This window comes from Rhamphochromis longiceps, linkage group LG16, assembly GCF_057381845.1.
Source record: "Rhamphochromis longiceps isolate RC_006_pf linkage group LG16, R_longiceps_female_GT1.1, whole genome shotgun sequence".
In the NCBI taxonomy this organism is placed as follows: Eukaryota; Metazoa; Chordata; class Actinopteri; order Cichliformes; family Cichlidae; genus Rhamphochromis; species Rhamphochromis longiceps.
This window is the reverse complement of record NC_140572.1, coordinates 18,594,292-18,609,208: the sequence shown is the minus strand read 5'-3', so window position 1 is coordinate 18,609,208 and position 14,917 is coordinate 18,594,292. Positions and strand designations below refer to the sequence as shown.

The following is a 14,917-nucleotide window of genomic DNA, read 5'->3' as shown; positions in this document are numbered from 1 at the left end:
AGGGTTCATCTATTTATTTCCAGGGATCATCTTTGTAAATAATTAGAAAGTAAAAGCTCTGTTAATAACTGCAGTACTCCTATAAGTTTCTGACTAAAAATAAGTGAAATAGGAAGGTACAACAATGTTGTTTCAGAGGAGATCAATCCAGATTACTTTCATAATATGATTCCACAAAACAGGACACATGACTGTTATTTTTTTTAAAAATCTGTTTGCAGTTAAACTAATTGTATGGCGCATATATTGTTAAGAGTACTCCATGTGGAGTGCCACTATAGCTCAACTGGTTGCGCTGAGGGCTAGTGACCTGGGTTTGAGTCCACTTTGAGCCTTTCTCCATCACTCTATGCACTGTACTACCCACCAAAGGGTGAGACAATTAAGCTAAAAACAGAGTGTGGAGTGTAGACCAAAACTGTGTATAAAAGATGGCTGTAACCCCCCATAAAATCACCCACTGGTTTATAAAGTCCTGTTTTGGGGCCTTGAGGATGAGCATTCTTGGTGTTTTAAAATCACAGGCGGTGAGTGACACTGCACGCTCATACTGTAGTAACTAATGCAGCCACGCGCTAAAGTGTTCACTGTTTTATTTACCAGTTTTGAGTCTATTTGGGACTAGAGTGTACAAACGAGTCAGTTTGTGTTAAAACTGAGACTTAAAAGTGTCATATGAGAACATGAACCTACCAGTGGGCTTACTGAGGTCATAAAAGAAGAATGCAGGTTTAAGGCACTTCAGCATTTCAGGTCATTTTTCAGACCTGGAGGCTACATCCATCCCCATCTTTTTTAGTCTTTTGTTTAAACTTTATTAAACTTTATAACACAGGACATGGCCATACAACACGAAAAATATGCCAAGTTAAAATTAACAGAATGGAAAGGCATGTGTCCATCTTATATATACAGTCTTTTATATCAGGCTTTTTAGATGCCAGCTGTCTGTGTGTTTGTCAAAAATAATGTTGAAGTAAGGTGAGACTGATCCACAGTAATGCTGTCTAATAATTCATTACTTCGGGCTACACGTTTCAGAACACGATGTATTCCAAATATAAAATATTGGCTAAGTCCACCTATCATCTCTGTGTTAATAATATGTCTGCCAAACAGATCAGCTTTGAAACACTGGAAATTTGGGTCTGGCTCCAAATCACTTTAAAGAAATAACAAATTTACCTGCTGCAGGAAATTAATAAAATGTTGGAATTACAGCCAGCAGAGGACATAAGAGCAAACACCACAGTGTCTCTTCCTCCAACTGTTTTGTGTGCGAACAGAAGTACACGCCTGTGGCTGTTACCTGTGGGTTTCTTCATACTAGCTCCTCCTCTCAGCAGTGGCTGCTGTAAGGTGAGCCATAGGAAACTCAGACCGCTTTGTTATTTACCTTGACAGCAGCTGGTTCTTTTCCAGGGAATAAAAATGGAATAAGCTTCCTGCTCCCAGTTGTTTTTTTCTTTTTCTTTTCTTTTTTTCTGCTTTCTTGGACTACTTTACCTTTAGCACATGAGACACAATGGATGGGGAAATGAAAGGAAATGCTATGCAGGCTCTGGCCGATTATGATGACAGTGACAGGTAAGCTTTGTTTGTTTCATTGCGTTTTAAAAAGTTCATTTTCTCTTTTCTTGTTTCTTTTTTTATCTGTTTTGTTGTCGGCCTGTGTTATTTAGTCAGCATATCTGCCTGCAGCTTCCTCACTGGCAACCTTTTCTTTTTTTTACAACATCTTTCTTCCTCTTCAGCTTTTTGTATTTCCACTTCACATTTCATCTTATAACGTGTAAATCTACCATTAAAGTTTGTCACCTGTTGGCTTTTAAGGGACAGGAGCTTGTCAGAGTTTTTACATTTTTCTCCTTGCTCCCCTAAGAAGTAATTTAACACTTAACTATTCATCCAGCTGGAGCATTTGATCACTCAGCTACAGAAACCCTACCCAGTGGAGGCAGTTTTAGAGTCTGCCATCACTGAATAGGAGAATGAAAGAAGGGAGGGGAGCAAGCAGGTCCACCGGCAATCCTGATTTCACAGCGTCTATGAGTGTTATGTGTAGACCTTCACTGGTGGAGAACTGTGTGAATTTGTCCCAGCAGGATTGACGCCTACGGTTTTGAGAGACGTGGCGATTTCGACTCCTACAAGGAGATGATGAATCAGTATGTAGATGTCCTCAACAGGAGGTCCATGAGATGGTCAAAGCTCCTTCAGGAGAAGCCTCATGTGGAGAAGAACTTCACAGGTACAAAAACAAAAGACACCTCCATGGGTTTTGTTTGCTTGTTCGTTCCAGCTCTCTGGTCGTGTGATGGGTAATAATAAAACATGTTTTGGCAGTGAAGAGGTTTGTTCGTAAAGGTGTGCCTAATGAGCACCGTGCCAGGATCTGGATGGCGGCTAGTGGTGCCCAGGAACAGCTGGAGAGTAAGCCGGGTTATTACCAGTCTCTGCTGGACATGGAGCATGACACCAAGCTGAAAGAAACCATTCACACAGGTGCACCAAAACTGTCGCAGCATACAGCATGCTCTTTCAATGCTTAAATTATGCCCTAATAATTCACTCACTCTTTCTGCTTTTTAAAAGATATGCACAGGACCTTCCCTGACAACATCCTGTTCAAGAGCAAAGCAGAGCCAGGCATGCAGAAGGCTCTGTTCAATGTGCTGCTGGCCTACGGACACCATAATCCTACAGTGGGCTACTGTCAGGTGAAGAAAATGCAGTCAGCGACAAGCTCTGACTCTCCTAAGATCATGTCTGTTTACCTAAAGATCAGGGCTGGCTACTTCCTTATTTAACCAATACATGTGTAGGATTTTCCGTCTTAACCTTCATCTGTTAGCTCTTATATCGGTCAGTGCACTTATTCAATGTAAAACCTGGCATACTGTATGCACACACAGCAGGAGTTCTTATTCTAAGCGATCCACAGCATGCTCTTTCGTTTTTAGGGCATGAACTTCATTGCAGGCTACCTCATGATCATCACGAAAGACGAAGAGAAATCCTTCTGGCTTATGGATGCACTGGTGGGCAGGATACTCCCAGGTAAGGTGACAGTTAACGTCGGCTTCCTTTCAGAGCTCTTTTTTTTGTTTTTGTTTACCCCACAGCAAACATCCCCTACCCTGCACTGTTGCTCCATAGGTTAAACCAGTTCCACTTTAGAGATGCAGGGTTTTCAGTGTTCGTGTCGAGGGCCAGCGGCAGCCTCAGCTAACATTTTGCAACCACAACAAAGGAAACGTACAGCAAAATGTCAAGGCGGCAGAGAACGAGACCAAAGATGCGCTTCTCTTCCGTTTTACTTCTTTTTCTTTTTTTTTAAGTTCTCATAGCGCCTTCCTAAACTGACACTCGGTCTATAAAAATTTGAGATCTTTTATAAAACAATGCTCCAGACCATCATTATTTATTTCTGTTCAGTTTATTAAGCAGCAAATTAACTGTGAGCATGTGAGTCTGTTTTTCTGAGGTACTGGGGATAAAATAATAATCAGTTAGCCTGATCTTTTCCTTAAGGAGGGCTGTTAAATAAATAAATAAATGTAATTCAAAGTTTACATAATAATAAATATTATCTATAATAAATAAATGCACTACAATGGCTTTCAATTGTGCAAAAGAAAAGGAGGAATTCATCTGAATGTGTTGCAGACTACTACACCCCGGCCATGTTGGGTCTGAAGACTGACCAGGAGGTCCTTGGTGAGCTGGTTAAGGTCAAAGCTCCTGCAGTAGGACAGCTCATGGCCCAGTACCCTGGCATATGGACGCTGGTGGTGTCTCGCTGGTTTATCTGCCTCTACATCGATGTACTCCCTATCGAGGTGAGGCAAAAGCTGCGCTTTAGTGGAGGGGTCAAACTAGAAGCATGTGGCGATCATTTAACTGACATCCACCTTCTGTCTTATTCTTGCAGACTGTTCTGCGGGTCTGGGATTGTCTTTTCTACGAGGGATCCAAAGTACTTTTCCGCGTGGCTCTTACTCTCATACTTCACCACCAGGCAGAGATCCTGAGAGCGCGCTCTTTGCCTGACGTGTGCGAATGCTTCAAACAGATCACTTCTGGGGCTTTCACTCTAGACTGCCACACCTTTATGCAGGTGAGATTGCCAAATACAATGACGGTTAGGAAGGGGCCAGAGAAAAATGACACTACTTATGGTCATAAAACATCTTTTTTTAAAGAATACTTCCCGAAAAAGAAAAACAATTCATGGGGAAGTGCTACATTTCAGCTATTCTAACTTCACCAGTCCATGAGACTGTGCAGAAGATAATCTGTTAAAAGTATTTACACAGTTTTAATTGTAGTTTTTATTTTTATTTTGAGTAGAAAAAAGCCTAAGCACTCCTTAAATGTTCCTTTGCAGAAGATCTTTACGGAACCTAAGAGTCTGTCGATGTCGACTGTTGATAAACTGAGAGAGAAATACAGACAACAAATTCTCAAGGAGGAATCAGGACAGCCATGAGGTTCAGGACACTTTCCCCTTATACTGGATTTAATAAAACAAAAGCTCAGGCAGCGTAAGTAACACTGTACAGTCAGGAACTGTATGAAACATACATGTTGGTGACTCTTCTGGTTACTTCTGTGATTTATACTTTGTTACACTCTAATCTGGCAGACTGGGTATCTAAATATGAAGGCTTATGCTTCTGAGGCTTTTCTTTTGATTTTGACTCCAATCTTTCACCTACTATATTTGCTGCTATATATACAGAAGTACATTAAGATCATAACACCGCACCAAACAGCATTTACATGTGTATTTTCTAAAAACACTTTTGCTTTGGTGATTATGGACGGATCACTTATTTTTACTGTGAATACTTTGTTCTGTCTCTTGCCTTTAGGACTGTTTACAAGAGAACGTAAAGCTGAAGGGTCACGCTTTTAATGTGGTGGTTTCTGTTTAAATTTATGGAGCTCAGTCTCATTTTTCACTTTTTGTTGTAAAATAAAACCCATTAACTTACCCCATCTGCTTCCTCACTTTGCTGAATGCTTCTGCTAAATGGTAGCATCAGTATTATTTGTGTGTGTCAGTCATGAATTCAGGCATAGTCTACAAAGCTATTAAAGTTATATGCTCACCAGCCACTTTAGTAAGTACACGTTGCAATGAGTGGGATTTCATGGTACAGATTCATAAAAGTCATGGAAAGATTTTGGTCCATATTGAATGATAGCACAAAACAGTTGCTGCAGATTTTTCAGCAGCGACTGTCGGATTTGTGAATCTCGTGTTCCACCACAGCCATTCAACCACTGAGAGAAGTAAGGATGGATAAATGTTTTCTTGTTGTTTAGTGTGAACTCTGATCCTACCATCTGAATGTCACAGCAGAAACAGGAAACATTTTTCCAGTCTTCTAATGTTCAGCTCCAGTGACCACATGTAATTATAACCTGTTGCCTTTTTTTTAGCTGGCAGGAGTGGCACTTGGTGTGATCTTGGTGCGTGTTAAGGGATACTTCTCTTCTGTTATTTGCATTACTGCTGCCTTCCTGCCAGCTTGAAGCAGCCTGGGCATTCTACCAAGGCACTATAACACATTCAGAGTTGTTCTTATCACCGTCCTTCCCCATTCTGATGCTCAGTTTGAACTTTGGCAGGTCATCTCGACCATGTCTGCATGCCTGAATGACAGTTGCTGCCACACAATTCGCTGATTAGATATTTCCATTAACGAGCAGTTGAATGAGTTTATCTAATTAAGTGGTCAGTGAGTGCAAGTCTACAAATGCTGTGTTGGACAAATTACCTCAGTGATACAGATAATGTTGTTCATTTTAGCTCACAGTGCTTTGTTTCTGTTATAAATAGATAATCAGTTACTATAACTGGAAACTGTGATCTGCAATCTTTTACTAAATGCGATAGAAGATCTGAAATCTGCAGAGGCATACACTGACCCTTTTTCTAGGCCATAATTAGGGCTGTGCGATATGACCAAAATCTCATATCCCGATATAAGAATTCTATCGTCACTAACGATATAAATCACAGAAATGTAACATTTTCTGTAAATTCTGTGAATGTCGGACAGCTCGTCTTTCGGGAAGTGTTTCCAGCTGCGCGTCATGTAGCTGGAGTCCAGTGTTTTAACCGATGCATGAAACTATACATTTTTAGACATAAGTTGTAAAGGCCGCCGTTTTCTTTGTGAGTATTTATTACACGGCGTGCTGCGGGGAAAAGCCTGTTCTAACGTTTGAGTCTAAGGTTTATTTTTTAGCACCTGGCGGCTCTTTTTTAAATTCTCATCCGTAAATAATCTGCTCTTTCACGTGATTCAGTTTATTTTGAAAGGTCTCAACAGGATCTTGAGCTTTATTGTGAAAGGTTTATGTGGAACATAAACAAGCGGACACGCGATACTGTTACTGTCGTTGTTGCTAACCACAACGCAAACAAACAGGCGCTTGTCCATCTGTAGTGTGGTTCTATTAAATATAAGGGAAAGAGAGAACTTTAAGAAATTAATATAGACACTACAGTGACCATCAAAACGATGAAAAAATATTGCCGTAAACAGTTTATTTTGCGACACCACGAAACAAACGATAACGTAAAATGAAATGATAGACGTTTTTATATCGTCATCCGATATATATCATTATATGAACAGCCCTAGCCATAATAGTCTGTAAACTATCATAAAGTACAATAAGTAAATATTCAAATGCAAAATGAATGTAGATAATACAGATAAACAACTTTTGAAATTAAAATGCAAACTATAGAATAGCTGATGTTAGTAAACCCAAATCCCCAACAGCTATGGATAAGACTGTGAGAAGGTGGCTCTGCTATAAAAAAAAAAAAAGTTTCCAAACAAGTTGGGGCGCTATGTAAATAAAAACCAAACGCAAATGATGTGCAAATGATCTGAACACCATAATTTATCAAAAATATTAGAAAGACATCAAACGTGACACTGGTGGATTTTACACCATTATGGCACACCCACCTTTACTGGACACAGGGTTGTAAAAGTACCTCTTTGTAACTGTTTTACATTTCCTCATGTTCCCATTGCATCACATAACCTGGTTTTGTATCCCTTTTTCAGTCATTTTGTGCCTTATAGGATGTGTTGTATCCTCCATGACCACACCCTGCAGATCCAGTCTCTGCATGGACTGATGCAAATTTGCTGTTTCCAAGTGACATTTACATTATTTAGTCAACACGTGCGTTGTAACAGGCTCCCTGTTGCTCGGGGACTGCTTTGACAGTCAAACACCATGTTCATTTAACTTCCCTTAACCTCCCACTCTTTACTCGCAGGTATGAACTTGGCTATTTGCTTTGTTCTTTTAACTTTATTCAAATGTCAAAACTGTGGTTAAAACACAGTGAATATGTTTGTATTCTCTAAAAAAATGATATTGGAATTTAGTCTTTGATGGTATTCAATACCTTCCTTGTCAAATAATGAACATCCGCTTCTAAGGAGCCCAAACAAATAAAAACCCAACAGGGAACAGGTTTGTCTGCTAACAAACAGCATGAAGGCAAAACAAAGAGTCAGATGGCCTCATTCATCACTTTTATTGACCTCTCCTTAAAAAAAAAATGTTCAGACGAATCTAATAAAACTTTATTAAATAACTACATGAGTATTAACATGAGGGAGGGAGAAAAAAAACAAACACAAAAACACAAATTATCTGTGCTTTTTCCTACTATATCGAACAATGCATATTTATGGTAGTAACAGTACACGAAGGCTACGGGAGACACAAACATGTCTCAGTTATGGCAGCACAGTGTAGGTGAGTGAGCGAGTTCCTGTGTGATATTAGCATTACTTGAATCCCATCCATGTTACAGCTGGGAAGGCACTGATGAACACTGACCAGAGCACTTTGGCCTTTTTAATAATGACACGGGGCTGTTTCTCAGGACTGCAGTTAAACTGCTTTTCTTTCAGGAACCAACATCCCAAGCAAAACAAAACCATCTCTGTAGGAATTTTGTTAAGTTCCTACAGAGATGTTTAGGCTTTGGGCTTCATTTAAACCAACAATGCTGTTAGATCCTGTTTTGGTTGTGTTGTAACGACAGAATTCATAGGAGTGACTATCAGCCTTGTGGGAAATAAACTTTTTTTGTTGCTTTTGTGTCAACTGTTTCTTTATCTACACAGTAAATATACACTAGTCAGCCACAACTTTAAAACCAGATATCTAACATGGCACGTCCCCCTTGCGCCACCAAAATAGAGTCAGTGGCACTGACGCTGAGTAGGTCATCTGTTAAGCGGGAGATCGCTGATTCAATCTCTGGGCAATCCTCAGGCCAGATGCTGAACCCTGAGTTTCTCAGACTGGGAGTGTGTGTTAGGTTAGATTAAAAAGTGCTTTGTCATAGAAAAAAAAAGCACTCCTATGAATGTGTGTGAATGGCTGAATGAGGTTTGTAGTAGGAAGCACTTTGAGAGCTCAAATTCAGTAGCAAAGAACTATATAAGTATCAGATCATTTACTATTGACTGCTGGGACACTGACATGGTAACAGATGTGCATTTCTGGCACATCTGTTTGGGCTTTGGGGAGCTTGAGGGCCAGGTCAACACCTTTGGCACTTTGTCATGTTCCTCAAGCCATTCGTGAAATGTTTCTAGAGTGTAGTCTGGTGAATTGTTCTGCAGGGAGATGCAGATGCTATCCTGGTTTGTGCTGAATTTCCAGTAAGGTTTATGCTGCAGATTAAAGTAACATCGACACAAACTGTCTTGACTTCAGTTGAAGGCAGCTGGATTTTCTTTTTTAGCTCTAAGGGTTCCTTTTTTAGTACTTGATCAGAAGTCAACTATGACTCTCCACCAGCTTTTAGAAATGAAGAAGCTTCAAAGTCACTGCAAAAGAAATCCAGTTGCCTTTAACTCAAGCTACAGAGACTTCCACGTGACTTGTAGTGCCCAACCCTTCCCAGCAGAATACTGCACTGAAATTAAATAAACATCACGGTTCACTTCAGCTGCCAGTGGTTTTGATGCTGTGGCTGGTCAGTGCAAAGCTATAGCCAAAGACTGCATGTTGATTAAGAACAGAAGCAAGAGGAGAAGGTACTGAAGGTAACAAAGGTCAGTGTTTTAATGCTCCCCCTTTTGAACAGCGGTGCGTGCCGGAAACGATATCACAACCATTGGCCCCTGCCGCCATTTTGTTGTCGTTGCACATTGCGACGAGATTTAAAAGTGGTGACCTCGTGCGAAAAACTTTCAGGAAAATCCTTGCTTTCGGTTTTGACGTTTTCTCTTTCAATATCAGCGCTTATGTCGCGGTATTGTGAGTGGTGACAGTTGCCATTCAGGAAAATACTGCAAAGGCTACCTGTGCCTTAACGGCCGTAACACATGAAGTGACCAACTCATCCAATGTAAAAATAATACACAGGTAGTTTACAGTGGGAGTACGAGTCTGGCCAGTCTGTCCATTTCCACAAGCTGAATGAAACTAAAACTGACTCACAACAGAAAACATGCTGTGTGTCCGAAAGAGGGAGTGAAAAGCTTTGAAACACTAACCCTGCTTAAAAAAAGAAAGTTAATTCTAAAATGCATCTTAGAGCTACAAGAGGACTCCTCACACATCCTTTTTAGGATTAGGTTATTGTGTTTCTAAATATGTTCTTTCAAACGTGCATACAGCTTGCAGGTAAATAATCAGTTCAGTTCTCAACTGTCGGACGTAGTTTAAGTATAACTGGCAGAAATATTCCCTTTGTAACAGCAAACCTCATTTTATGCTGGACCAATAAAAATGGTCATTCCATAACAGACAAACCCCAGTTTCTAAATCCCCAAATCCCTCAAAATTCCTTTCATAGAAATCATAAATAGCAACTCGAGGACTATAATTGATCCTCTGCAAACATGCATCCCCTCCTTTACATAGTACCAGTGAGAAGTTGGCCTCATTTCATTACAATCTTCTAAATAATTCCCTTTTTTAAGAAAGAGCGGGTCAGTTCAGAAAGCACATATGAACCTCAACAAGGTGATAATAATTAGTGTTACTTATGAGGGCAAAGAACAGCACAGACACACAGAGGCAGGGAGAGAAACATGGAGGGGAAGAGGGGCGAGCTTCAAGTCTCGAAAGACAGTGGTTAATTTTCAGGTAGGGTAGGGCCGCGTTCAGGCCTCTGACAACATGTGAGTAAGGAGTGACCTCAGATGCTCTGGTAGCCAGCATGGCTCCTCTTCCTCCCAATGAGGTAGGCCAAGAGCACGATGGCAACGAGCCCCGCTAAAGCTGCTCCGACTACAATGGGGATCAACATGTCATCTTCATCCAGCTGGCATTCCTCAGCTGATAGACAGAAAAGGACACGTGAGAAAGGACAAGGAGGAGATGATGTGTTTTGATCACACTCTACTAGGCGGAAGTGTTTACCTGCTCCAAACTGATCTCCTTTAACGGCGAAAGGCTGCACCTGCAACTGGAAGGTGTTGATGGACAAATTCTGGACCACGTTTAGAGTTTGCTCGTCACGGCAGTAGTACGAGTACCCCACGGTTCCCCGCAGGTAGTCCAGACTGCTGTTATGGCCTGAAATATGCTCTAAAGCAGAAAACAGAATGGACATGAGAAGTGTATCAAGTGCGAAAACAGATTCATATAAGAAGGGAAAAAAATGATTATGAGAGAGAAATTTAAATGAACTACATGTTAATAAAGTTCAGATTCGGTGTGTTTGTTGATCGGTTATCTTCTGGTAAATGAAATTTAAATCAATAAAGTGTGTCTTACAGTTTGAGGTAAGCCCACAATGCTTAAACCTGCCCGCATTTTCTGCATGACCTGCAAATGTGTCAGTGCACGGAAACACTACAGTTTCAGTTTCACTGTGACTTTAACACAAAGATAAGGACTTAATTTTGCATACTGCTTTTTTCCAACTTCACCATAATTACTACAAAACTACAACCTGTAGTCTGTTGTAATGTATGTGACCTCAGTAAACAATGAATTAAGAGACACCACAGCAGAACAACATTCTCGCTAATCTGAGCGATGAAAGCTGCTTTAAATTCACTGAAGAGAGCCAGTTTACAGCTCCATTTTTTTTTTTGTGGACTCTGCTAAAGTAGCTTTCTGTGACTCACATTTCAAAATCATTCTTAGTTATTTTATACTATGTCTTGGCGCTTCCCTTCAATTCATCATCTGTCTGAAACAAGGCATTTTTTAATTCCCACTGTCGCCAAGTGCTTGCTCATAAGGATTCATCTGATTGTTGGGGTTTCTTCCTGAATACTGTAGGGTCTTCATCTTGCAGTATAAAGCACCTTGACAGTGCAGGTGACTGAGGTGACCACTGTTGTAATTTGGTGCTATTACAATAAAACTGAACTAAACTACAAATGAATCCAATTGAATCCACTTGAAGTGTGACAGACTTCAAGTGGTACCGATTGATGATCAAAAACAATTCTACTGTCAACTGCATGACCAATATCATAACATCTGTCAGCACGCAGTGCGCTTGTGAAAAACAATATTTATAAATGGCTATTGAAACACAATTGTGCTCCGTTGTTGCACTGGGAAATGTGCGGTGTGCAGCTCAGGAGCAAAGAAATCCGGCTAATTTGTTTAATCTGAACAAACACCAAACAAACGTGAACTCTGACCGCTGTGACAACTGCCTACGTCACCAAAAGAAACAAGGTGTCCAGCCGGTATCTGGGAGACAAGGAAAAAGTTGTTATCTGTGTCTGAATTCACTGAATTAGTTCACATGCATCCAAGGTGATGCTACAGAAAGAAACCTCTTTCATAGAAATGGATTCCCATCCAAGCACACACACTCAGTGTGTATTTTAAAACTTGAGCAGCTTGGTGTAGGTGAGCAATACAAGAAAACAGCAATGCTTTGTTGTGCTTTGCTGCAAATAACTCAGATCTAAGAAAATCCTTGATGTATTGATGAAAAGAGGTACAGAATACACACTGACATTTGAACCATTTAAACCCCGCCTATATTGCTATGTCCACTGCACTTCCCTCGAACCAATGAGCAAGTGCAATGAACGCTGTGTCCATTTTGGAAGCACCTTTACACCATGATGCGGCTTGGTCTGACATCAATGCAAATGCATTTTCAATGTGTTTTAGTCGGCTTCAGATCCCATCACAATATTACTGATTAGACAAGGACCTGAGCAACACATGACCACTCACACCTAGTTTATACATATACGTGTGTGTGTGTGTGTGTGTGTGTGTGTGTGTGTGTGTGTGTGTGTGTGTGTGTGGACTACACTGAAGAGTAGGTCACAAAATAGGTTGCACACATCTTCATTAATCAGATACAGACTACCTGGATACAACCTAAGAAGTCGAGGAGCCTCACCTTTCATGTCCGGCCAGGCCGCTGACACGTTCACTTCACTTAAGTGGTACTTGTTGGATGTGGAGTTCTAGTGGAAAAAAACAAAAGCACAGCCAAGTGAGCGCCACTGCATTAGAGCAGGTTAACTTCAAGCTCCAGCTGCCATCTAGTGGCTTCTTTAGGAAGTACATGATGAAAACAGAAACTCACCATTGTGAAGACAAAAATGAGGTTGGTTTTAACAGCATCCACTGTGAGCTGCAGGGACGCGATCTCAGAATCACATGATCCAGAGTGCTTTGTCAAATTGGGTTGTAAGTTCATCACATCCTGGACAACCTGTAAAGAAAATCATGAAATGTTATTTGTCCAAATACTTTTAACCTGCGGCATTCGCCTATCAGTTACGTGCGGGTTTTATTGCGGTACCTTTTTCTGGGAGGTGGAGTTGTATGAAATGTTGAGCTGGAGGCCCATGTATGCCATTAAACAGATGGTGCCGTTATTCGTGACGTTGTAGTGTCCTCTTTCAGGTCTTCCGGGTTCTTTGTGTGGTGCGGGAGTGGGCGGGGCAACAGTAGCAAAGCCCTGGTGCAGGACAGTCACTGCAAAACACAATCGTTTACAAGTCAAAGACTACAAAGCTTCAAAATGTCCAAAAATAAAAATAAATATGAGATAAACATTGATATTAATAGTATGCAGTAAATAAAAAGGGCCCACAGTCAATTTTCACCTTGTGCCATTACTTGAATCAATTTTGGTGCCATCGAATACAACTTTTTTGTTTTTAAGTGTTCCATATAGCCTAAGTGTTCCAAAAAGCCTCTATGTGTGAACACATGGCTACATGTTTAGGACTACTTTGTTTTCCCCAATTACTCACCGAATCAGATGGTTTACAAATGAAAAGGTAGAAATTTGACCCATCAATGAGCTGATAATAAAAGGAAAAGAGTAGCCTCCCACATCAAAAGATTATTCTAGCAACTTCAAATCTGAGACAGAAAATTAAAAAGGAGTTGAGTGGGAAGTAAAAAGGGCTTGAGCTCAGTTATTTTCTTCTCAAATTAATGTGTGGATTATGTTGAATATTAATTTTCTTGTTCTATCCAACCAACAGGCAAAACTCTGAAACAACATGAATGCAGTGGTTGATTCGGCTTTTAAAGTATAGTACGTGTGATTTTAAAAAAGAACTATCATAAATTAAAGTTTTGAGACTTTAAGAGTGTCTTCTGTTTATGGTGTATGGCTTTATTTTAACTTCAGTGTGCATCATTTGCCTTTTCAGTGCTTTTTCCTCATTCATCTGCCAAGCTTGGAAAGGTTATTTGCATTTACTGTAAACCATGACTATCAAGAACATCCTTAAACAACTGGTTTGGGTTCAAATGCGCTGTATACAAGTACGAAGTTGGAAATTCCAACCTCCTGGTTTGGCCGGCATGGAGTACTTGACGAAGGTACTTTCATCTGCTCCCTCAAGGGGGGGACTACAGCAAATTCAGCAAATATTCAACTCAAAAAGAACTTAAGCACTGGACCGTTTTATGTGTCCTAACCCATTTTAAATTTTATGTGTATGTAATTACTAGCACACACACACACACACACACACACACACACACACACACACATACATATATAAACTTAAAAATCGCCACTAAAGAAAACCTCAAAAACTGACAACATTGTAAAACCAGAACGTGAAGCCTCATAGTAAATCTAAACACCCCCTTACATACAATAACTGATCACCCATAACCATAATCATTCATCTTTACACCTAATTTGGTGTAAGCTTCTTTTTAGGCACAAATGCTGTATGTATGTGCCCTAGATTTCCTTGGTACTAGACAAAGAACAGGTAATAAGGAAGAAAACACCCAAACGACGCTTCAGCACATTCGTTGTCATCTATTTTCGCAGCATAAGGCGGCACTCAAGTTCGTTTAAGTGTTTAAAACGCTGATTTTACCACAGCAACACTTTAATTATTTAGTTAAACCAATAAGTTTTAAACCATTAGCGTGTAGCGTTAGCAGCGTTGGTGTAAACGTTGGAGTCCTGCTAATTTCAGATCTTCGGATTTTGTAATCTTGTTGCTAATGTGAACTAAACCGAAACAAAATACTCACCGAAAATGAGGAGTGGCGTTACTCCCACAAACCATGACTGGACACGACAGATTTGCACCATGTTTCTGTTGTTTCCCTCGGGATGGCTCAGCACTTGTCTGCGCGAAATCACAGAAGCACAACAACAAACAGGGCGCAGGGAGTTAGCTAATGTTAGCAGTCGCTGGGCTAGCTCGGCTAATGTTAGCGTCACAACAACGGCAAGAAAACAGACGAAAGTCTCGCGAGCTTATCTGGAGCAATGACAAAGCGCTTCTCTTGAAAACAAAACCCTCAACGGCTTCTGGCTACGTAATTCCAACTTGCTTCTTTACCTGCTAGCTCTGCGTTTAACTGCACTCGCCTTCAGCACTTAACAAAAACACTGGCACGATCATGTGACACGAGTGTTCAGAAACAC

General features: G+C 40.5%; 2 protein-coding genes across 3 annotated transcripts; one reads left to right on the top strand and one right to left on the bottom strand.

The window, feature by feature from the left end:
- Positions 1 to 1,350: 1,350 nt before the first annotated feature.
- On the top strand, positions 1,351 to 7,166 carry LOC146650921 (growth hormone-regulated TBC protein 1-A-like). 2 transcript variants are annotated; one of them, XM_085384287.1, is made up of 8 exons: positions 1,351 to 1,587; positions 2,103 to 2,251; positions 2,347 to 2,505; positions 2,596 to 2,720; positions 2,964 to 3,060; positions 3,670 to 3,842; positions 3,935 to 4,120; positions 4,391 to 7,166. In XM_085384287.1, exons 1-8 carry the CDS (start codon positions 1,526 to 1,528, stop codon positions 4,490 to 4,492), a joined length of 1,053 nt encoding a protein of 350 aa, XP_085240413.1. In that variant the 5' UTR covers positions 1,351 to 1,525; the 3' UTR covers positions 4,493 to 7,166. The 2 variants fall into 2 exon arrangements, with proteins under 2 accessions (XP_085240413.1, XP_085240414.1); XM_085384288.1 differs by having other exon boundaries at positions 1,353 to 1,587; positions 2,106 to 2,251.
- A 400-nt stretch (positions 7,167 to 7,566) lies between these two features.
- Positions 7,567 to 14,917, bottom strand: lamp1b (lysosomal associated membrane protein 1b). Its single transcript, XM_085384289.1, has 7 exons — positions 14,832 to 14,917; positions 14,518 to 14,615; positions 12,806 to 12,981; positions 12,587 to 12,715; positions 12,398 to 12,464; positions 10,435 to 10,602; positions 7,567 to 10,350 (listed from the first exon to the last, which is right to left on the bottom strand). The coding sequence occupies exons 2-7, from the start codon at positions 14,576 to 14,578 to the stop codon at positions 10,211 to 10,213; spliced, it is 741 nt and encodes a 246-aa protein (XP_085240415.1). The 5' UTR covers positions 14,579 to 14,615; positions 14,832 to 14,917; the 3' UTR covers positions 7,567 to 10,210.

Excerpts from the sequence above, each read along its gene's own strand:
- LOC146650921 (XM_085384287.1), top strand. The coding sequence starts at position 1,526 with ATGGATGGGGAAATGAAAGGAAATGCTATGCAGGCTCTGGCCGATTAT. Across the intron at positions 2,506-2,595 it reads GAAAGAAACCATTCACACAG|ATATGCACAGGACCTTCCCT; the intron begins GTGCACCAAAAC and ends GCTTTTTAAAAG. Across the intron at positions 3,061-3,669 it reads GGTGGGCAGGATACTCCCAG|ACTACTACACCCCGGCCATG; the intron begins GTAAGGTGACAG and ends AATGTGTTGCAG.
- lamp1b (XM_085384289.1), bottom strand. The coding sequence starts at position 14,578 with ATGGTGCAAATCTGTCGTGTCCAGTCATGGTTTGTGGGAGTAACGCCA. Across the intron at positions 12,982-14,517 it reads AACGCCACTCCTCATTTTCG|TGACTGTCCTGCACCAGGGC; the intron begins GTGAGTATTTTG and ends TGTGTTTTGCAG. Across the intron at positions 12,465-12,586 it reads TCATTTTTGTCTTCACAATG|AACTCCACATCCAACAAGTA; the intron begins GTGAGTTTCTGT and ends TTTTTCCACTAG.